The 23,191-nt window shown below is 36.6% G+C and overlaps 3 protein-coding genes across 4 annotated transcripts; all 3 read right to left on the reverse strand.

The window, feature by feature from the left end:
- Positions 1 to 909: 909 nt before the first annotated feature.
- hoxa10b (homeobox A10b) lies at positions 910 to 3,966 on the reverse strand. Of its 2 annotated transcripts, none has more exons than XM_073846748.1 (2): positions 3,193 to 3,966; positions 910 to 2,026 (listed from the first exon to the last, which is right to left on the reverse strand). In XM_073846748.1, the coding sequence occupies exons 1-2, from the start codon at positions 3,956 to 3,958 to the stop codon at positions 1,752 to 1,754; spliced, it is 1,041 nt and encodes a 346-aa protein (XP_073702849.1). In that variant the 5' UTR covers positions 3,959 to 3,966; the 3' UTR covers positions 910 to 1,751. The 2 variants fall into 2 exon arrangements, with proteins under 2 accessions (XP_073702849.1, XP_073702848.1); XM_073846747.1 differs by having other exon boundaries at positions 910 to 2,029.
- A 2,851-nt stretch (positions 3,967 to 6,817) lies between these two features.
- Positions 6,818 to 9,763, reverse strand: hoxa11b (homeobox A11b). The gene is made up of 2 exons (XM_073846750.1): positions 8,690 to 9,763; positions 6,818 to 7,973 (listed from the first exon to the last, which is right to left on the reverse strand). Exons 1-2 carry the CDS (start codon positions 9,306 to 9,308, stop codon positions 7,741 to 7,743), a joined length of 852 nt encoding a protein of 283 aa, XP_073702851.1. The 5' UTR covers positions 9,309 to 9,763; the 3' UTR covers positions 6,818 to 7,740.
- A 5,769-nt stretch (positions 9,764 to 15,532) lies between these two features.
- Positions 15,533 to 17,461, reverse strand: hoxa13b (homeobox A13b). The gene is made up of 2 exons (XM_073847284.1): positions 16,751 to 17,461; positions 15,533 to 16,379 (listed from the first exon to the last, which is right to left on the reverse strand). Exons 1-2 carry the CDS (start codon positions 17,376 to 17,378, stop codon positions 16,138 to 16,140), a joined length of 870 nt encoding a protein of 289 aa, XP_073703385.1. The 5' UTR covers positions 17,379 to 17,461; the 3' UTR covers positions 15,533 to 16,137.
- Positions 17,462 to 23,191: the final 5,730 nt, after the last annotated feature.

Raw genomic sequence — 23,191 nt, forward strand, 5'->3', positions numbered from 1 at the left:
TATTTAAAAGTTTGTATTTGTAAAAACATTTGTATATTTGCAGTGCTTGTGGAGTGGATACGGCATGTGTTATTCTTCAGAATATAAACAATAGCTTGCATGGTATTTGGACATCAGCAACGTAATTGTAACGTAACGTATGAGTCTATACAGTGTTGTTTTAATAGGAAATAATTTATAAAATTAATCGTGATAATTTTTTTAGTCTTAGCGATGAAAACATTGACAATAGAGGACAACCATGGACGAGCAGAGCTTTCTCTTCCTCTGGTCAATGAGCATTGCTGTGATCTTGTCCTCGGAAGAGTAGATCTCTGGGCACTTCAACAGACTTTGTTTATAACAGGGGCTATTACTTTGTTTTTCTTCGGGTTGTAACTTGGCTGTCTGGCCTGAATATGGCCAATAAAGCCTTTGTGTTTTTTTCCTCCGGCCCAGCAGACGCATCCGGCAGTGTGGGCGTGCTCTCAGTCTCAGATGCGCACACGGCTTTGGCCAAAGTGCATTGATCGTAACCGAGGCCTTGCTAACTACACCTGCACTCCAACATTTGCTTTTTATACAGCTCTAAGGATTTCACTATAGTAACGCAGTTCATGCATTAAAATTGCGTCGTTAAAATATATTTAGCTTTTTTCTCAAGATAAAAATGAACTTTTCTGAATTCGCCGAAACATATTTGTCTTGTTGTGCTGCATCTCACTGCGAGGCAATTAAGACAGTTTCGTGTTGTGGGGATGTAAAATAGAGCCCAACAACATGAAACTACCTAAATCACTTAGCAGTTGTCTTTGTTTCTTGCTTGCGAAGATAAGAAGGCAACCCCGTAGTTTTTATCTATTTATTTTCTGCACAAGCAAACAAGTACAATAAAATGTGAGTTTTGCTGTTATCTAACCAATGCTAAAATCTATTGGAATATATGTACATTAAATTAAATTAGAACCTGAATAACAGGAATAGGAATGATTGTAATAATTTTTGTGTGACATATCACAGGACCAGTACTAACTGTGTAGAGAATTATATAAATAATTTCATTTTACAGTCATTAGAAGTACAGTCATTGCTTCCTCAAAATCCCCGTTATAAAAAGAGCTCAGAAAATCAGGAGTGCTTTGTACTACAGTAATTGTAAAATGATTTACGTACATGCCTTTATTTATTTTCTGCATTGTGTGAATAATTAATTTACATCTGAGACCATCTCTTTAGCCTGCGTTTCCAAAAAGATGGTACATATGAATGCTGTTAAAATAACACAGGAAGTCCCGTCAGGTTTGGAAGTTTCTACATTTTAAGAACCGGACTTTTCCACTTATGCCTAAAACAGCAAATACCCGACAAGGTCGTACTTAGAAGAAACGTGTCGTTATTATTTAAAAATGATTTCATAATAGATATAATTACAACATGCAAATACCGCAGTTATATACAATAAATGTACAATATAGTCTGAATGCTATGTACAATGAACACCTTCAGCATTCGATATTTTCCTCTCTTGCTTTTACAGTGAAGTACTCTTGACAGTTTATAAATAACCGTGACATGTTATGACGACTGGGTTGTCAAATAAAATTATACATAAACAGATAAAAACGTCAACAGTATACGACACACAATAAGTTATCAATAGTATCTTGCACAAGTCATATATGCACACACACCTACGGGGACGGTTTGTTGTAAGTAGGCTACCACTGCAGCTGATGGAGGAGGGCGCCAGAGATCTATAAAGCGAGGAGGCTTCATGAAAAACTGAAGTTGGCCGACAACTCTCGGATTCGGTTTTCTCTACTCATCTTCTTCAGCTTCATCCGTCGGTTCTGAAACCAGATTTTGACTTGTCTGTCCGTGAGGTGAACGCTGCGGCTGATCTCGAGGCGACGCTCTCGTGTCAAGTACATGTTGAAGAGGAACTCTTTCTCCAACTCTAGAGTCTGATGTTTGGTGTAGGGGCAACGCTTCTTACGGCCACTCTTCGCCGTCAGCCAGTTTGCTGTATTGTCACTTTTGGAATCTCCTGCTGAAAATGTGAGACAATATTAGTCCACAATATTAGTGTACAACTGCAGCCCTTACTTCACAACACTTTACAAAGAGATGTAATTACCACGTACGCCTAATGAATGTTTAGGCTATTTACTAAACTAATAATACTATCAACGTGTAAAATCCATACTACAATTCCACATGCAGTATTAGTACTTATATAAATACATTTGCACAAAAAACATTTAATGTAAAATATGACTCATGTGGTACTATTGTTTACATCCATATTTATAGCATGAATTGAGGTGCGATTTATTCATTCAGTTTTTGTCTATTATCTGATCATTTCATTACATTTTTATTCACAGCTTTGTTTTTGTTTCTTACAACAATTTCCTTTAAAAAGGCACTGACGACGCTTTAACGGTCTTTTATTATGAGAAGAGTAAAATAATATTTTTAGTTCACCTGCATTGCAATTAAAACTCAACGCCTATGCAAGAAAATGAACATTTTCATCAAATCATGTGATTATAGATCTCAAGAGATCATAATCAGCATAATGAAAAAGGCTTGCTAAATTCATATACATATATAGACATACACAAAAGGGAATTGTCCAGGGTCGTGAGCAATAGGCCCTATTTGCTTTACGATTTTTTATGTGATCTTTTAAAAATGTTGAGATTCTTTTAGGAAACTCAGGTACATGTTATAGCTGTCAGCACTGCGTTTGACGCAAATTAATGTTTCGCTGTGTGAAGAGGTTTTTTTTTGTTGTTGTTGTTGTTGTTAAAAGAGATCTTATGAGCAAAAGGTATTTTGCTATTGCTTTGAGCTTGAAAAATTGCCAGTGCACACTGCATTTGGCAAGAATGAATGCTGTGTTATAAAGGATTACAGAGACGGCTATAGACACAAGGACTTTATCTAAATTGGTTTGGGCGTGCTGGACCTCCTCAGAAATGTTTTTGAAAAATAGAAGGTTCTCGTACATCCTGCCAAATCTGGCCAATCTAAAGCCTTATGGGGTGTTTAAAAAATATAAAATCTGAAATATTACTACATGCAATTTAAAATAGAAAACCTGAAAAACAATTCAATATAGTATTTATCCCGCGCGCAAAGGCGTTAATGTTTTTACGCGCCCAAAGGACGTCCGAATCCATTGAACGGTGCAAGAAGAAAACTAACCTTTAGTAACGGTGACCGCCTTCTCCGGACTGTCCGGTGGTTCGGGAGATGAAGCGGTGCCAGTGGACCCCCTTAGCTCCTTGTTTCTTGCCGGGGCACATGGTGCGCATGTGGGAGGCTCGTCGCTCTCTTCCCTGCTCGCCTCTGCTCCTATGGCTGAAAGAGAGCTGTCAAATCGGGCAGAGCGTTGAGCAGCAGCATGAGTCGATACAGACTGGTTGTCTGGAAAACCTTTAGATGTGGTGCATGTCTGAGATAGACGGAAGTAACCAGGTACCGGAACACAGCCGTTATTGTTGCTAGATGGACATGAGTTTGGTGTCAGCCGGGAATACGATATGTCCTCTGTAATGGTGTCTTTTGGACACTTCTCAGACTCGTATAAGCAGTAAGAGTTTTCCTCTTTTATGGTGGGCGAGAACGACCGTGGGGTAATTTGGTTGTTAGGCTGTTCAATGCGACAGGACCTCGACGTCTCCAGCCATGTTTCCATGCCTTGATATGGCCCACACGTAGGTACTACATTTTGCGAATTGCTATCGTTCCGTTTGAGTCCAGAAAAATAGCCACAGTTCGACAGTCCGTAAGAATACTCGGAGGTCGGCTGCAAGTAGACTCCGCTGTTTTGGTAGTAGTGTCCACTTCCCTCGGCCCGTCCGTGGATCAAGGAGTCTACCAGAAACGAATTTCCAGATGGACTATCGGAGCATGACATCTTTGTGGTATAATTTGACGGTGGAAGAAGATTGCCCTTTCTGGATGACATTTCTTGTGCAAAACATGCTGAATATAATTACTGATAACTATACAACTCAGTGTGAGCTAACAGCCAATTAAATCGCAACGAGCGCAGATGACTCCTCCCTCTGTGTGCACGTAACCCTTGTGTCCCATATCTTTTTCAAGCTACTAGATTTTTTAAAAAGTCAAATCTACATAAAGCCGATCAGTCGTTTTTGAAAATATAAACGAATAAAAACAGAATTTAACGTGAACGACATTATGTTTACGACCACCGACTTCGTTAACACTGACATTGCCGCTTAGCCGCAAAGCCTTGTGAGCCACGTAGCCTATATAAAACCAAAAAGCAACAAGGTATCGAAAAGGAGATCAAGTGCTAAAATAGTAAACCTTTATGATACACTGTAATTGCCCCAACAGCCCTTTAAGCACATAAACAGTGAGTTACAGACTGTTCTTCTGGTTTTCATGCATGCGGTGGGTCAAAACAATTTATTTACTACATTCAAGTTCAAAACGAGAGGCGGCTTTCAGTCTGCTTTTCAGAAACACTTTATGTGCTGGATGTGGAGTTCTATACTGTAGAATAAAGATTTAGCATGTGAGCATTTTTAAAGTTAAAGTAAAACATACAGGCCTGTATAAGCTTATACTTACAGTACTGAGTCACGGGTTAATGGTAAAGAAAATCAAGTAAATGCTATTATATTTAAATATAGAGAGAATTCTAAAAACAATCCCTTAATACTTGAATTATTTAAAAATAGTTCTTTGGAAGCAGTCGTATATGATTAAATTTACCTTTTAGGTGATATATTCATATAAAATCAGCCCGTGTAATGTCGAATCCGCCGGTGGATATATTTCAATTGATTTAATTCAATGAAATACAATTCCAAATTTTTCTCTCGGTTTTGTATTTTTTTCATTTAGTTTTTAAGCCTGTGGCTTAATGTAATGTGGTAAATTGTCATTTATTGCTCTGTCTCTAAAATTTCTTTTCAACGGGTTTACGCTGTCAAAAATACTCCACAGATATATCCACAAATAGGGCTGTTTCTATATTCATAGGATGAATCGCATAGATGGAATTAACAGATTAGTAAAAAAGTAAATGCATATAAGCAGTAGCATGCAATTTTAAATATCGACTAATTAGCACAGCTACTGTAATTAGATGACTCGGGTTGAGAGAGATAGGGAGAGAAAAAAATAGGTATACTCACACCAAAATAGCCTAAACCTAATTTTAACTTTATAACTTTATAGTCAAGTTGTTCCGTCTCCAGTAATCATGTTTTGGTTCACACTGTCTATTGGAAGCTTTTACTGTAACTAATGACAGTGTTACCATAAAAGACACGCTTTAATCACACGCGTCATGAGCTAAAAATAAATGTTAAAAGAAGAAAATGGGCAATTGTTGAAAAATGATTATTGTTTAAAAGTCTATCTGTTCGGCTACGTTAAAAGATGAATTTTAAGAATTGGAATACATGTATTTGTAGCATTAAGAAAACAAAGGGATTTAAGGCGGATGTTGTTTTAAAAGTCAATTGAATTTGAATTAGCCAATAAAGACTAGATCATTTTGTTTTTCATTTAACACATCACAACAATTTGCAAAAGACTTCTGGATTTGTATATGGCGTAGAAAATATTTTATAATAATGCAAAGTATTTAAAAGCCATCAAGAATTAAAACAATTATCTCCCACACTTTCCTACAGATTCTTTTTAAAAATGAGTCCCTGGTCAATTTGTAAGAAACAAACAATACTCTGAGACTAATAAAACTGTTACAAGTGGCACTACTTTTTAAATTAAGAGGTTTTTATCACTAAACAAACTTTGCTTGCAGGCTACGTTTTAAACAATGAATATGTTATTATAATTAAAAATATTTATAATAAATAAATGCAATGCTGCTAAAAAATATATCTGAATGGTAGCTTTGCTATTTACCTCAAACTGTGCCTTGTGTAGTTGACGAAGACGTTGTCCTTTGCCCGTACACAAAGTAAACATGTTTCAGCATGGATTTTAGATACCCGGCAATGACATTGATCTAAAGTGCGCCACCCAGTGGACAAGAAATGTATCGTTGGAGAAGCGAAATTCTAAGCAATCCAGTCGTGGTGCCATGATGGGACACTGAGACAAATGATGGCGGAAAAGTCCGTGAACACAAGCTTTCAATGGTTCCAGCCGTTGTTTTCTAGCTCTTAGTCACAGTTAATAACCTTGGTTCTCAGACGGTTTATGGCACCTCACTCCAATTCTACAAATGCTCCAGACTAAGACGGGTTTTATGACTGAGTTGCTGCAGCAACGGGGGGATGTGCCGTAATTAGGGCGAAATTCCATCGAGCCTCAAAGGATGCGCAAACCGTCAGGGTCATCACGTAAAACAGTCGTTATTATCTTATGGTCGACCTTTTTTATAAGACTTCTGAGTGGCGTAAGTCATATCAAATTTGTGACCTTCTCGCAGTGGATCATCGATTGATATTGATAGAGGGAAACTGTAAAATTATATCAGGTAACAAGTAACTTTTCGTAGTATTTTTTCGTGTTCAAGAAAAAAAGTTCCCTTAGAGTTTAATTCTCCAAAAAATTGTATAGATTTTACATGCCACTTTCAAAATAGCAATATAATATAAAGACTTATCTGGAAGGTCGACACAGAACCATTTGTTGAAAGGCCATTTGATTCATGGAGACATACACAGCCATGTTTTGGGCAGTTCCGTAATGGATACTAGGCATTAATAACGGCAAACACTTGATCCTTGAATCAAAGAAAAGCGTGGAGGCAATATAACGCAAGATCCATCAAACATTTGATCCTACTCCAGGAAAAAGAGAGGAAAACACAAGATATTTCAAGAGACTGATTTATATAACACTGAAGAGATGTTATAAACATGAGAGATTATCATGAACATGAATGAGCTCCTGCAACGTCGATATACAGTTTCACGCGTTTTAGAGAAAAGGTGGAGAAACACAGAAAAGGAAAACACAGTTCAGGTTCGGGGTTTTCAAGCAGTGTCCATGCTGGTTCAGTTATTGCTTTTGCCTTAATGCCCAATGTCCGTTAAAAATAAATAAGAATCCCTCTTTTTTTGGACATTTCTGAACACACTTGTTAAGTCACCCGATTTTACAGGAGAATGCGCAGTAAAGACACCTAATATCAAATATACACTGTAAGTCCACACAATTCAAGTATAAGAGAATATAGCGCGCATAATGCATTTAGTTCTCAATAAGCTTAGGCTATATTCATGAAATGTGCGTTATTCAATAAAACAAAGTCTAGTAATATAAACCGCAAGTAAGGAGGAGTATTTAACAGATTAAAAACCACCTTTCCCACTATTATTTATATCTCGCCCTCCTCAACAATTTTTTTCACCACCAAAATAGTTTTCAAGAATAGCCTATAGCTTACTTACTGCTATATGACATATGCGAAAAGTACAGAACTTGGTCAGATAATAGTAATACCAAAATAAAATCCCTGTAAACGGAATAGCAAGTTAACTGAGTAGAATGGAAAAAATAATAATAACAAACGACAATACCAGTAATAATAATAATTATAATAAAAATAATAATAGTTTTAATTTCAGACGGCAGAGATTACTGAGAATATAAACTTGTTTATATCGATGAAAAAAGTCTCTCGGAGGAATGAAGGTCACATCTCGTCTCGCAGCAGCCTCTGGGAGCCGGAATGTGCATCCACGAACTTGAAATTAACCATCTCGCCCAAATGATTTCTCAGCAATAGGCGATCTAAAGCAAAGGGTTCGTGGTGTAATACTGCAAACGGTCTCTGTTTAGTTTTTTCTCTTTCATTCTTCTGTTTTGAAACCATATTTTGACCTGACGGTCGGTGAGGTTGAGCATTCTGGAAAGCTGTAGCCTTTTTTCTTTGTTGATGTAAACACTGAAGAAAAATTCTCTCTCCAGCTCTCTGATCTGATATTTTGTGTAAGGACATCTCTTTTTCCGTGTCTTCTGTCCATCTGAAATGTAAAGAAAAACTGTCAACATCTTTGACTTAATATAATTCCATAGTCTGATTAAATGAATACAGAGACAGCAGAATAGTTAAAACACCAAATTACCGTTTTATCAAAATTATGCACAAACGCTTGCTGTTCTCTAAATGTAATTGTATTAATTAAACAATAAATCAGTAATAACACATTATGCAATTAGCCCTAAATTAATGCAATATCGGGTTCTGCAAGAACATACTCGTCCAGGGTCGTTTGATAACGAGAAACTTTTATTAGAGACTAAATTTCATGTGCATTTTTTTCATTGACCACAAAAGGGAAAAAAACAACCACATAAGAAAAACTGAAAAGATTTGTAAGTTGATATTTAACAGAAACTCCACAACAACCTGAAAAAATGGTCCTTGAATTCCCTGTGGCACAACGTGCATTCAGAGGCGATAAATAAGCTAAGCATTTCCACTATCTTTGCATTAACAAAAAGCCCAATCTGTAATGAAGGCTGGAATGCGTACTTTTGAAGACTCAAAGGGAAATGGCCTATCATTCACGGCCAATTTCAATTTCGAGCACGTGATCTCGCGTTTATAACAAAGTTTTGTTAGGGTAAATATACAGGGCCCTCTATAAACCTTATGTGCTTATAAAACAGCATATAAAACCTTTAACAACAGCACGTTACATCAGAAAGTTTCTCACACAACTGCTTTAATACGTACTACTGCTGCCGTTGAATTTCTCTTCGTTGTTACCGGAAGATGGCTCCGGGCTGCTCGTCTCTTCACAGCGCTCTGTCTCATCCGTTCCCCGACAACTGTCGCTGCCTGTTTCCGTGGGTGGAGGCGCCTTGCTGGTTGCTCTGTCCACCGGGTGCTCGCTCGGCTGATTTTCCACGTTCCCATACGCGGTCTCGAAGAACTGGTCGAATGCTTGGGGAAGCACGCCGTTCCTCCCTACGCTGCCATACACGTTGGACGTGTGGCTCGTGTTGGAGTGGTAAAGAACCGAGTTATTTTTCGATAACATGTCCCCCAGAGTTCCAGGATTGGACAGGCAGTCCCTGTGCACCATGTCCTCGGTCGCGTAGCAGTGTGGCAGATTGCCCCTGGAGTGCCACTTACTGGACGTGTCAATGGCATAGTCCCTGAAAGATACCTCTCTAACGCTCTGAACTTGTGGCAAACTGGACGTGGAGTATGAGTATGTCATGGGGCACGAAGACGGGGTCTGGGGCAGAAAAGGAGGAAGGCTGGAAAATTCCGTTCCAGACACGTAATAAGTACAGCCGGGCAAATACATGTTAGACCCAACGGGTACCCGCTCATCAAAATCCATCATGACACTTGGTTGGGCACGCCACAACCATAGTACTGCCTCGCATCGTAGTACAGAACTGCTTCAGCTTCAGTGGCTTTGAAGCAGATCCGCCGAGCAGAAATTTTGAGACGTGAGCTGACGTGGAGATCCATCTCCATCCATTCCAGAGAGCGCCAGTCATGTGACCAAGGGCAGAAATTGACATGTACCTCTTAGAATATTGTATGCCAACATGTGCAAATGTTCAAGTCGAGGAGCGAGCGATACTTTTTCATTGATGAACGTGTGCTTGCAGTGGACCACAGTTGCTTATGTTGACACTTTGGATTGCCGGAGAAACCCATCCGCATGCTTAACAGCCAACACGCCTTAGTAACATTACCAGGGCGTCTGATGTTTATGGATTTGTTCTATTAAGTCTCAAACATCTCATGTCGCCTTTTTTCCTCGCTGTTGTCTACACTCTTAAAAATAAAGTTGCCAGGAAGAAACATAAGAGACCTTTCGCAGTGATGTATACTTACAATATGAATTCGCAATTATGCTCTTTGTTAATTTATATAGTTGAATGTTGGCTAATAAACTGACTCGAACGTAATGATATAGCCGTGTGTTGAAATTGAAACAGAATTACGTTTTTTGGCCTCATTTATTTGCCTTTCAAGATAATCAGAATTCATTTAAACGTGGATTACCCTTCGACCAGTTGGCGGAATACAGTCCATTTTTAGTCATTGCCGAGTTTGTTTGAAAACGTTTGCCTGTGTATTTAAATAACCCTAAATAAAACACAAAACCACAGTCTGAAGTGTGGTAACCAATAAATATTAAAGCGCAAAATAAAAAATAATTTTAGAAAAGGCGCTTAGGCTACATATATTACAAATACGTAAATATACAATATGGGTAGTTTTAGTATTAATATGTGTTGTAATTTTAGTATGTCTGCAAACTTAATTAATTAATTACAGAGTATGAATATAGTACACTTCTTTCGTGACTTTTAACAAGCCTCTCTTGTTTGGAGCACCATTTGCTACTGCGTCAAACATGTATCGTAGATTTTTTTCTCCACATACAGTATTCATTAAAAAGGCAGTTTACTATAAGACTAAATTTGCATTCTCGTGTGCAAAATTGCTAAAACGTTTCTTCGCTTGCCAGAAATGTTTTAATGTATGTAGGCAAGACAAAGGCAGAATTTGCCCGGGTTGGGCACTAGAGTCATGAAGTGGAGCGGCTTGAAACACAGTTGAGGCCCATAAAGTTTTAACTTGGACTGTGGCCCCCGCAGAATTACTTTGGATTAAACCATGAACAATGGCCGAAAATGCATTAATAAAGACAGAAAAAAGAGGGAAATTAAAAACAACAAGATTGCACAACCAAATCTAATACGCGGAATATGCGGTAAAATCGTTCCAATTAACGGCTGCTATATGTTCAACAACGAAAGCGCACTGTCTGGGAGATTTGAGAGATGGTTTGCATTTCCTTTATCAATGTGGTCAATATTAGGGCTTTTAATGAGTAATCTTGCGCTGGGAGGCAATGAAAACTAAAACCAGTCCACCGCAGACGTGGTTTTATGGTGCTCTTGGTATCTTCCTCCAGCCATTGTCAGCTCAGACAAGCCATGGCCGTCGGAGAGTGATCATGAGACGCCACCTACTTGGAATTCGTGAACTTCAATGAGACCTGAAGTCACGGGTAACAGTATATTAAAGAGAGACAACGGTCCCGTGCGTTGTATCGGGTGAGAGTGATGTTTTTAGCACATCTTCCAGGATTAAAACCATAGGATCGAATGCACGTGTAGATAGAAGTTTATCATGCATGTTTTGGTCAGTAACCACAGTATTATTTTATTATTACAGTTGTGGGTTATAATAGAAGATGTCGTTCAGTAGCGTTACTGACCTGGCCCACGTCTGGCTCCAAATGACTCTACAAAGAAACAGTTTAAACTTTACATTTAGTTTTGATATGTTTAAGAATTTGAGAACAAGATCTCAAGTTCGGGGAAGGTGAGGGTCACCACTTCGTACTAATAGCCCAAACAGTGCCCCGGATGAGGTTTAAGGGTTTCTACGAGTAATTGTAATAGTGCACGAAACTTTGGCATTTTGTCTAGCATTGATTTCGACTCACCCGAATTAGGGAATGAATTAGGCAAATTACCGATAGCTTTTCGCACTGGCTCAAGTTAGCACTTCTTTCTTGAGAAGCACAGTAATTGGTACAGTCCAAGCCAATTTGTCATCACTTCATACATACTACTAAGAACAAATGAAATTTGTTCTGTGTTAGACGCCTTTTCCACTTTGAAAAGCTGTGGCTTTGGATTTTTTTCTGTCCCAAACTTAACCCAAGACTGAAATTGCATAGCGTTCAATTGTTGTGTAAAAAGAGGTAAAGCTCGCGCATAATTCTATTTGGCTTACAGTTAATTCCACAACTATTTAATTCATTATAAGAAGACTATTTAAACTTAACTTATACTATTTAAATAACAAAGATCTTTAAATCGAAATGACTAAATAATACATGTTTTTATATATGTTCAATGACGTCTAGTAACGTATTATTATTGTAAATAGAAATAACACTTTAAATATTTTAACGCCATTTAGAAATGACCGTGCCATTATATATTAAAACATTTTTAAATCTAGATCGTAGCAGGAGCCTAGGTTTCAAAAAGAATGCATTCATCGAATATAGTTTAATAGGAGACATTTGTTTGTGATTAAGAAAAGAAACGACAATGTCATTTTGATGTAAAAATGTGATATTACTGTCGAGTGGCCTTATACGCTTTGGTGCACTTAATTAGCACTTAGATTGTCTTTTTACTGCATTTTGTCGCAGTGCAGATGAGGGACCACTTTTAAAAAAAAATTTTTTTTAATGAAATGATGTATGATGCTACCATAAATGCTCTTTAAAATGTAGGTTTGGATAAGACGTGTCTTTGTACGTTTTCACGTTGTTGAACTTAACCACGCAACCACTTATTAGTAAGTGAGTTTTTATGTATTAAAATAATAATAATAATAAAAAAAAAAATAATAATAAAACAATATTCCCCAAAATAACTGATTTTGTTGTTCTTATCCCCGATTTATTAATGAAAGCGACGAGCGAGTCTAAACCCAACCTTTGCCTTGCACTTGCTCGGTAAATTTGGTGAGTATTGACGTTGATGGCACGCTGACCTGTGAAAATAGTTTTACAAGGAACCAAATTTATCAAAAGTGCAGACCTGCATGGAAACCAAACAAGTAAAATAAAACTGTGTTTACGAACGTCTTTGTGCGTCCTTCACTGGGCAATAAATGCCATAAAATAGACAGGAACAATTAAAACACACGCTTTCGTCTCATTTAGTTATTTTTTATTTATTTATTTTTACTTTAAATAATAATCTAAATATTAATTAGTGGAAAGGCGCGTCAAATAAATTAATGTTCTGGTATCATATCTATAAAAAACGAGTTTACTAAACGCGTTGTTGTTGTTGTTGTTTTTTTAAGTAAAACAAGACATACTTTGCATCTGTAAACAAAAAAAAGAGTACAATTATATACTACAATTTATATTATTTTTGTGTGCACTAACGAGTTGTATAAAAATCAGTTTGATAAAATGAATAGACTATAGAATAAGTAGCCTATATAAAATCTGATTTTGTGTACGAGATGTTCTTCAAAATTCATATTTAGTTTATAAACATTCTAGTTATTTCTGCAGGCCTGCAGTAATTAGAAAAGTAATTAGAGACGAGCACCTAATGTTGAATTTTTGCGTATATGAGCAATGGAAGAAAATGGGAATGGATTTGTTGTCGTTGTTGCTTGTTATTGCGGGAAAGTAAGGAGGCAGTTATAGCATATTACTTTTTATATATCTCCTAATTTGTGTTGAGTGATTATACTACATTATATTTGTATATAAAACGAATATATCCTTCATATCCGAAAACATATAAACATCACAGATTTCTTTTTACCCATAGGTTGAAGTTTATAACATGTAGCAACGTTATACACTCAAAAATACTCAAAAGTATCTAATTTTAATTTACACAGACCGTCCCCGATACTGAGAAACGCTGGTTTACTAAAACGCCATTTCTTTTAGTGCCTTTAGGTGGCAGCACAGTCCAAATTGAAATGCTTGTTGAAACGCAAACTGTGAATCCCGTCCACATACTTCTCTCCACATTTTCCGTCTGCTCAGACGTTTTTCGAGACAACTGCTCATAGGCTGGTTTAAGATGCCACAGAGAGATTCTGTGATCATTTATTTGTAACTATTCAGCTTTGACATACGAATTACTAGTGGGAAATCTCTTTAAATTGTATGCATTTATAAAATAGACTAGTGTAGAATCAATAGGCAATTGTTAAAGAAAGATAACGATTAAAATGTATCTTATTTGAAATGCAAATGTATCAGCTCTGTAACAAGCACAAGAAGTTGATAAGAAGTTAAATCTTTCTGATTCTTTAATAAAAACGTTTACAGAAATGAATATGTTGGTGGTGAAACTACACGATGTGGTTTAGTTAATTTAGAAAATGCAAAAATAAAAAGCCAAGTAATTAAAATAATCTGGATTGTTTAATAGGATTTCATTTCATTTCTGGTGCGAGTGTTTATTGTATTGTTAAAACTACAAACTGATACATTAGTGGCACTGGGTTTCAATTTAACTTGAACAATTTGTATCAACACCGAAAGTATCCATTCGAAAATGCATTTGTTTTAAGTAAACTGTAATAAACTATAATATTATTCCAAAAGTTCTAAACAAATAATATGAACAGAAATAAATATATTAATCAATATAGGCATAAGTACATTTAAAACTGTCACTAACCAATTTTTCTTCACACATATTATTGGAATGAATTCTACGTCTTTTTATTCGTTTTCTGTTTTTGTAAAGGGGTTTCTTTCTTTCTTTCAGGTCTCATTTTGGTTTTTGTTTGTCTCTAGACGTTTTGATGCTATTTAGATATTTTACCTATTATGTTTTTGTTTATTTGTTAAATCAAATTTAATTAAATTATGGTTTGTAAATGCTTGTTAGTTGAAATGTAACATTATAGAAGTAAAAGGTTAAAACCTTATTTAATAATTTTGTTTCGGATAGGCATAGCACAACATGGCATTTACATGGCAAACATAGCCTACCTCAGATCCTCAGTATCCTACACTAAAGGATACATTTGTAGTCTGTTTTAACTGCATTTAGGTCGTTGGTAAATTAAGCATAATGTAAAGAAGATCATTCACGGAGAAGAAAATAATTACCACTAATATCGGACTGCATAGCTATTCTTTCCTCTCCCTTTTACTCACCTTTCCCACGTTTGAATTTTTATTTTTGACTATATGATTTAGATCCAAGTAGGTTCATTTACATGAAATTTACAAGACATAAAAAAGCACGAAACATCGACACTGTAGGCTATTATCCCTACTTTACCTGCTTTTGGAATCCGAGACACTGATCCTCAAGTTATCGTAGTATCACACTCTTAAAAACAAAGGCTCCAAAGCGGAATTTTTGTGCTGATGCCATAGAAGAACCATTTTGGTTCCTCAAAGAACCTGTTAGTGAACTGTTCTTAAACAACCCGTTTTGAAGAACATTTAAAAAAAAAATAAATGTTAATGATAAAGAAACATTTTCGCATTTAAAAGGTTCCATGGATGTTCAAGGTTCTTCGTGAAAACCATCGATGCCAATAAAGAACCTTTTATTTTTAAGAGTGCAGATGACTGAAAATAGCAAAACTGATTATTATAAAAACTTCGAAGTGCTTTGCTATTTACTAACGCGAACATATAAATCTTGCATGTAGGAAGTTTTCCTTAAATACTTATTTGAGGAACGATGGCCCAATTGCGGGAAGCCAAGGCAAATACATATGTGCACCACTAGATGGCAGCATCGTTACACTCATGGAAAAGGTTTCTTGTAGAACATTTGCTCTGGAAAAAAAACTTCTCATCTGTGAATTTGGCTAAAGAAAACAATATTACAGCCATTATTCACCTATTCGTATTAGCAGTTGATATCCTTCTATTTAACTCATTTTTTTCTAGAAACTAAATTAAGTAGTTAAAAATAAATTGATAATTTGCGATAAACACCTGTATTATGTTTATACATTTGTGTTAAACATTTTGGCATAACGTAGTAATTATAAGAATACAAATATGGAAATACATCACTTAATACGATGAGTTTTATTTGCATACTGTCCGCAGTAACACATGAATGAATTTGTATATTTCGCAGGTGCCTGAAAGCGACTTTGTAGGCCTATTTACAAATGTGCGTATGGGGTAAAAAGAAAAACTCAAAACAGATAGGCTATCTGTCACGGCTTGGGGTAAATTTAGTGTACAGTTAGCGTAGCATGCAAATCCACAAACTAAGGTACATTTGTTTTTAATGTGTAAAAAAATAAAATAAAACAATACACGAATTGCCATGGTATTGTGTTTACTTCACTGCTTTTCTTATTTGTTGAAAGTTTATTTTACATTCCTCCCACGTCTTCCAAATACATAGATTAAAAAGAATTTAAAAATCAAGTGGTGAATATGAATACATTGTTCTTGAGCAGTATCTTCGCCTTTTATCAGTGTCAGTGTCTTGGCAATATGTACAGGGAAGTAGGTAAAATATACATTTTCCCTCCTGCGCATCTCCGCATAGTCTCTTGATGTGGAACATATGATGGAATGGATTTCAGAATAAATAATGTTGAAGGTCCTTCCATGTATACCCCTTTGGTATTTTAGTTTTTCAGTTTAATTCTTTCAGACCTTAACTGATGCCCTTGTACTTGTTGACCACTTTCTTCTCCTTCACCCGCCTGTTTTGAAACCAGATGGTCACTTGTCGCTCGGTCAGGTTTGTGTGAGCAGATATCCTTCTTCGTTTGTCCTTTGTAATGAATTTGTTTGTGGCATATTCTCGTTCTAGTTCCTTCAATTGAACCTTGGTGTAGGGAACCCGCTTCTTTCTCCCTCGGCGCACTGAGGCTCCATCGGTACCCGACACAGTATCTAAGAATCAGAACAAAACCAACATATAATGTTAGTTACAAAAGCGTAATGAGCAAGTACACAAATGTTAATTTAAAAAATGTCAAATAACAAACCAGAAAATAAAAACAATCTTATGTCTTCAAACCAGTGCAAGCTAAGAAAATAAACGACCTAAATGTCGGGTAAACATATTAATATAGCCTACAAAACTATTTGCTGTCATGAAAAATCCTGAGAATACGAAATGTACGACGCAGACCAAATTTTAAATATCACTTTAAATGATTATATAATATTGCTATTCGTAGGCCTAAAGGTCAATTTTATGCTCGCTGCATTTTTTTCCTAATCCATAATTTTTTTTTTTCGAGATAAAATGACATTTTTACCTTGAATAGACGATTTCCATAAGGTGTTTGACTGCGTTTGATCTTTCGGGCAGTACACGGGACTGCTCCATCCGTTCGTGATTGCCCAGGGCTGGTAAGTTTCAACAGGCAGAAGAGACTCGTGTCTCGGTTCCGCAGGGGTGCTCAGCGCAGGTACGACTGGCACATCAAGATAACTCGGTACAGGCTGGTAAGGGCCAGACGAGTAGCCCTGGTAGAAAGCAAATTCCTTAGCACGAGAAGGGAACTCCTCTCCAGAAACAGACGTGTCCATGTATTTTTCCCCATAGGAGGTGGGCTGCGTGCAGGACTTGGGCATCCTACACGGGTAGTAGCTGCCGCCAAAATATCCATAGGGCAAAGAAGCGCTGGGAGAATTCTGTACGGCCGAACACGGGCTGCATTGTTTGACAGGTTCCCCCATGCCCGATCCTGGCACCTCACTCGACGTGTAGGTTGTGCTCGGGGCCAGAGAAGACGGGTGGGCAATAAGATTCCTGCACTGGTTAGCAGCAAAATTGCCTCCCACAAATCCTTCCATGCTTTTGCTCATATCATCCAAGCCGTTGTCATAGAGAAACATCACCGGGTCAATCCAGCGGGAATGGAGGAGTAAAGACGCTGTCATAGCACGCCCTACATGGAGCCTAGCAGCTCTTTTAGAATTCCCCAAGACTGAGAGGGAAGCAGTGGATCAGTGGAGTAACAGATACCCATGCATCCTGTGTGCGTCAAGATCCAACTATTATTGGACGAGCGGAGGCACGTGACATGCAAAGAGGCTGATAAACGTCTAAACTGGAGATAACGCCGATCTAGCGAGAGAAGCATACTGCACTGAACTGAAACAAAGTGGAGGGATTTGGTCAAAAATAGCTATAAAGATTTTGGCGATAAGCTTTATCCTGAAGAGGAAACCGAGCGGCGTTCCATTGCGTAATGGGACTATTACGCACCTTCCTATATAAGTATAGCCTAGTAAGATTATTGCACATTCGTAATATAATTCTCACATACTACTATCAAAATCAATTAACAGTAATAAAAAGTTAACGTGGACATGTTTTATCTGGAGGCGTTTTAAACTCACATTCTATTCCTATAAGAGCAACACGCTGATTTTCTTTAGAAGAGCATATTTTTGTCTTCCTAGTCATTTGATGATGTGACAATTAAATAAGTAATCTTTAAAAAGTCTCGAAATGGCTATATTTTCTTTTTTTAGTCTACAAAATCGTGCGCAGCTACAGTGTAACCACCACTGTAATACAACCGACCATTTCGAGCCTATGAAATTGTCAAATAACAAATCGCACTTTATGAAAATGACCACCAGTTTATTACTCTATACGCTAGAAATCCAGCCCACAATTTGGCAAGACTCGTTTACATATGAGTTACACACGGCTGGAGGCCAAGGTCAAGTTGAAAGTTGCAGTCTAGCCAGGGCCCTTGTTGTCATTGAAGGCTAGACCGTCTGGCAGGAAACGACCACACATCTCCGGGTGCATTGTAAACAGGAGCACAAAGGTATTATACTGCTTGTGATGCGTCTTGATCAATGTTTTCATTAGACTTTTGGTTTTCTGATGTGTTGGTAAAGAGGTCTGGCACTGCTGGAATTATAGCGTGAGTAGTCTAAAGAAACGTAATATTTAGACTTTGTATTTGTATAATAATAAATAAACGTTAAATATTTAAATAAAAATATCATTCTTAGTAGTAGGAGTCTGTTATGTGATTATATAAAACGTATTTGGATGCATCAACAAATAATGCCATTTATTTCAACCTTATTTCAAATAATTTAAATGTACTCTTTTAAAATGAGCATGCTATGAGCGGCTATGAGTAGCATGTGGAAGGATGTCGTAGGCAATTCCATGACATAAAATAAATGTTCCAAAAGGGTGTTTTTGCAGTGATGCCATAGAAGAACCATTTTGGCTGCCCAAAGAACCTTTCAGTAAACAGTTTCTAAAAGAACCATTTTGAAGAACATTTAAAATAAAAATACAAATCGGCATTTAAAAGGTTCCATTAATGTTCATAGTTCTTCATGGAACCACTAACGCCAATAAAGAATATATTTTTTAAAGTGTACATCAAAAATTCAAATTTGTAATGAAAGTGCTATAGCCTAATAATTTCAAACGCAAAATGTGCTCCAAATGTTCTATATTGCGTTTAAATTAACAAACCCCATTCGTTTTGGAATGATCATTTAAAATACATCCAATAACAATATTTTTGACCATTATCTGAGAAACACCAAGTCCCTTACGATAGCTCACAAACGGTCACTTTTATGAATAACATAATTTATTGAATAACATCAGCCAATTAAGATACGTAAGGTGATTCATTTTTTTAAACAATAGGTTCATTTAAAATTATTTCCACAGAGCATAGCTGTTCATTAGGAGTACAGAATAGCGATAAACTAATAAACTACAGTGCTGTGGAAGAATCAGGTCTCTTTTAGTTAGCGAGGGGCAGCCGTTTGTATACGCTTACGATCCAGCAGAGTACACAGGAAATAAGCTCGCTGGTGGCGTGCAAACACGGGCATGCTAGGCGCCAAGTCCCTATTTGATCTTTTTAAGGTTTCTTGAGCTATTAACATTCAGCGTTGTTCAACCCTCTCACAATAGCTGAGCTGTGTAAAAGACAAAGTCAACATGTGAACAGACGGATGTGGGAATTGTTGGTGCAAAGATCCAGAAGATTCACAAGATGCACTTAAATTTAGGCTACCTCGAAGACAGAAGAGGCGACCGTTCATCAATCCTCAACATTAAAATTCAATTGTTTCAGGACTGGTCGTAAACCACAGCCGTCGTACTGTTTTTAGACTACTACTTTAGCCAATGTGAGCAGGCCAAATGTTGAGTTTTTAATATATACATTTTGTTTTACATTTACAAACTCACAGAGGATATTAATGATGTTTATTAAAAAATAATTGCACCACTACGTAGATTTAGAATCATTTAAATCAATATGTCTTATTATCAATTTAAAAAAAATCTATAGGTGTGTATGTAATTTGAATGGAATGAAATAAAAACAGTTTCAACCACCAACAATGATACAGCGAGACTTGGATGTAACATCCTTTTAAAAACAGAACAAAGGATTGAGTGGAAATTTAAATAAATTTAATTTCGATTCAGATTCTGAACGAGATACTTTTACTCATCTCATTCTACAAATACACTCATGAAAACCAATAAAGTTGTAGGCGCTGTATTCAAATATTAAAATTAAATATTTGAGAGGCACGAAGCCTGAGATCTTATTTGGTACATTACATTAGAAAATAGCACAGGAGGCTTGAGATCTCACATGGTAATATCACCTGCGCTACATTTCAGACATACTAGCATTGATATTGCGGACATGTAGCTTACTTAATTATTAATGGATTTATAGTAATGCTTTTGCTTGCAAATGTAAATATAATTATAGCCTAGTTTGAAGTTACAACGACCAGACTTGCTTTTCAATTAATTCATTCGTTTGACGCTGTTTAACACCGTTTTGCATAGTCGGATAATGCGTAAAAATCTTTTAAAATGTGTGGTACTGAAAAGGGTTCAGATATATCTTAATTGGTTTTGTGGAATGCTTATTGCCAGACTCATCTAAAAACATAGTACATATTAATCAAGCAAATATAATAGCCTATTAATATCATTAATTATCAATGCACGAAACATTGAATCAGTGCAGTAATCTAAAAGGCCTTTGAGAACAACAAACACATTTACCCGTGCTACAGTTCAGATGAAATCATTTTGAGATAGTCTCTTTGCTGACATTATTTGCTGATAAATAGTTACAAATGAATTCAGATGTAGGCTACTGTATTTCTGTAAGTTATTGTTTAGAAAAAACTGCGTTGAGATCATTACAAATGTATTATAAATGTCACAACTTTGATGCTTTAAAGCAGTAACGCGATGTCCAGTATATTTGGAGAGTCATGTGGATATTGCTCCGTTTACTCTCAGTGCTGATAAAAGATCTCCAACCACGTTCATTACACAACAATAAAGGAAATGTTAACCCCAACGAATAAAAAAAGAAAATAAATATTTTATCTATTTTGTCTACTATCTTTGTTTTACCTAAGCAAAGATCGCATTACCTTAGTTAATGTTTTAATGAAATGTGGAAGAAATTGTTTTATTGGCACATCATGATTCAAAGTCCAACCATTCGTCATAGGCATAATTTCTTTCTCTGAAACAGTTTGACCGAAATAGACCGATTTATTGTGTTATACTGTGTTATATATAAAGCAAAGACTAAATATTTTAAAATTTACTTTAAATTCCCAGGCTATCATAAGATACAATTCAATTCCACTGACGTGAATAATAATGGGAAATGAAGCAGTTTTTGGTCGCAAATATATACATTTCAAAACTCAGTTAACAAATAAAATGATTTATATAAAATATTTTTAATGAGACACTGTGTGAACAATGTGTTTGGATAAATATAAAGGCAACGAGTGGGATCGATGGACCCATATTTATTTAGAATAAAAACACTGGACTTCTCAGCTAAATGTCTATATTGTGATTCTATGTTCTGAGTTATCAAACCTGTCTGTTCTGGAAATCCAGATAGTGAGGTCTCAGCTGACCTGCTGTATTTCATGTAGTTAAACCTACCAACCACACTACACCATATTCGAAATCCAAGTTGTAGGACACATATCTTATTTCGACCACACCTGGTGCTCGTGTCAAGGTCCATACAATTAAATCAAACATATTAAACCTACTGTATCTATTTCTGTCTCATGAAAAATAAATAAAATCAAACAATTAAATTGAATTTGAGAGTTTTGGTGAACTCGTTAATCACGCAGCAAAAGCTTCAGCCTACTTTATTTTTTTCGCAATTGATCATTTTAGAAATAATGATGTAGACAAAAAGAAAGGAAAATCACAGAATTACAATCACAATTACATAAAGAATGCGCACACTCAACGATATTAAACTAGCCTACTCAGAATCAGCGGTAACAATCATATCAGTTCCGTTGGATAGTTTTAGAAACGGTTTTCAATCAATAGAGAAACGGCTAGGCTAAAAAAGAGAGAACGAAATAGCAATTGAGATGTAAAACGACCTAAAGCAAGCAAAGTTTGGTCAGGTGATGATTGATTCAGATTCCACATAATCCGAAACTGAATGCGGCTGCAGCGGACCGGTGACTAGCAAACGACAGAAGAAGAGGGAAAAAATACACAGAAAACGAATACACAGTCGAATAATAAAGACAATTAAGTTACATTTTTCGCTCTACAAAATCTTTACCTCTGAGAAAATATTATTTTCAATGACGAGAGGGACGAGAGAATGTATACGTTCAATGGGTCAAACCGGAATGGGATTCCGGGTTTTGGGCTGTCTGAAGTCTAACAACCCCATGGTCCTCTGTTTGTAAGACCTGCCAACTAGATAACACCACAGCACTTAGGCCTCCATGCTTAATGGACTTTTTATGGGTTTGTCCTGTGATCATGTGACCTCTAGCATTATGGCCTCTGTGTGGCTCTTTGGTGGGTAGATCAGAAACATACCGCTGACGGCTTTCCCCCCTGGTTTTGCAAACCAGGACCGAAAAAGTGAGTGTGACAAGAAGAGCCGAAAGACAATGAGAGAAGATGAAGGAGCAACCGAAGTTCTGAGGGGAAAGGAACATAGTGAGAAGTGAAGGTCATGAAGACAAACCTTATTTTGGTTCTGACAGTACTCTGACCAAATCCAGTTGGGGCAAACAAATAGATGAAATTTCATATTTCTGACTGTTTGAATATCACTTTTAGTGAGCTGACCTTGAAATGTCTATCTCAATCTATCTTCCCACTCTAATGTTATCCCAAATCAGTATGCATTACTTCTTTACAACACAAAAGATTATATTTCACCTGTTTTTGTCCATTCATTGAGGTCTAATGTCGTTTTGATTCTTTCATTGTACAGATAAAAACCACTTCAAAAAATCTTTTGTGTTCAAGAAAAAAAAGGGATTTGAACATAAGAGTGAGTAAATGATGTATTGCTGGGTGAATTATCCCATCTATTCTAACCCTGAGAACATGAAACTTAAAATTACATTTTCCATGATGTGTAAAAGATTTGTAGTGTTGGTGACTCATCTTTATTGTGCATGTTACGTGCCACTGAATTCAAGGTGAGGCTTCATAAAGAAGCATCGAAAAGCATTCCACTGCGTGACCTTGAAGAGGGAGGAGACCAGGTAAAAATATGTGCTGTGTTGCATCATTTTTAACAGGTTATCCACATTCATCAGGATTACCTATACAATTGTAAACCTGGATTAGTACTCTGACAAATCTACTTCAGTTGTGAAAAATAGGTGTTATGTAAACATGCATGAACACGCAACATCAAAAA

The sequence above is a fragment of the Garra rufa genome, chromosome 9 (assembly GCF_049309525.1).
Source record: "Garra rufa chromosome 9, GarRuf1.0, whole genome shotgun sequence".
NCBI lineage: Eukaryota > Metazoa > Chordata > Actinopteri > Cypriniformes > Cyprinidae > Garra > Garra rufa.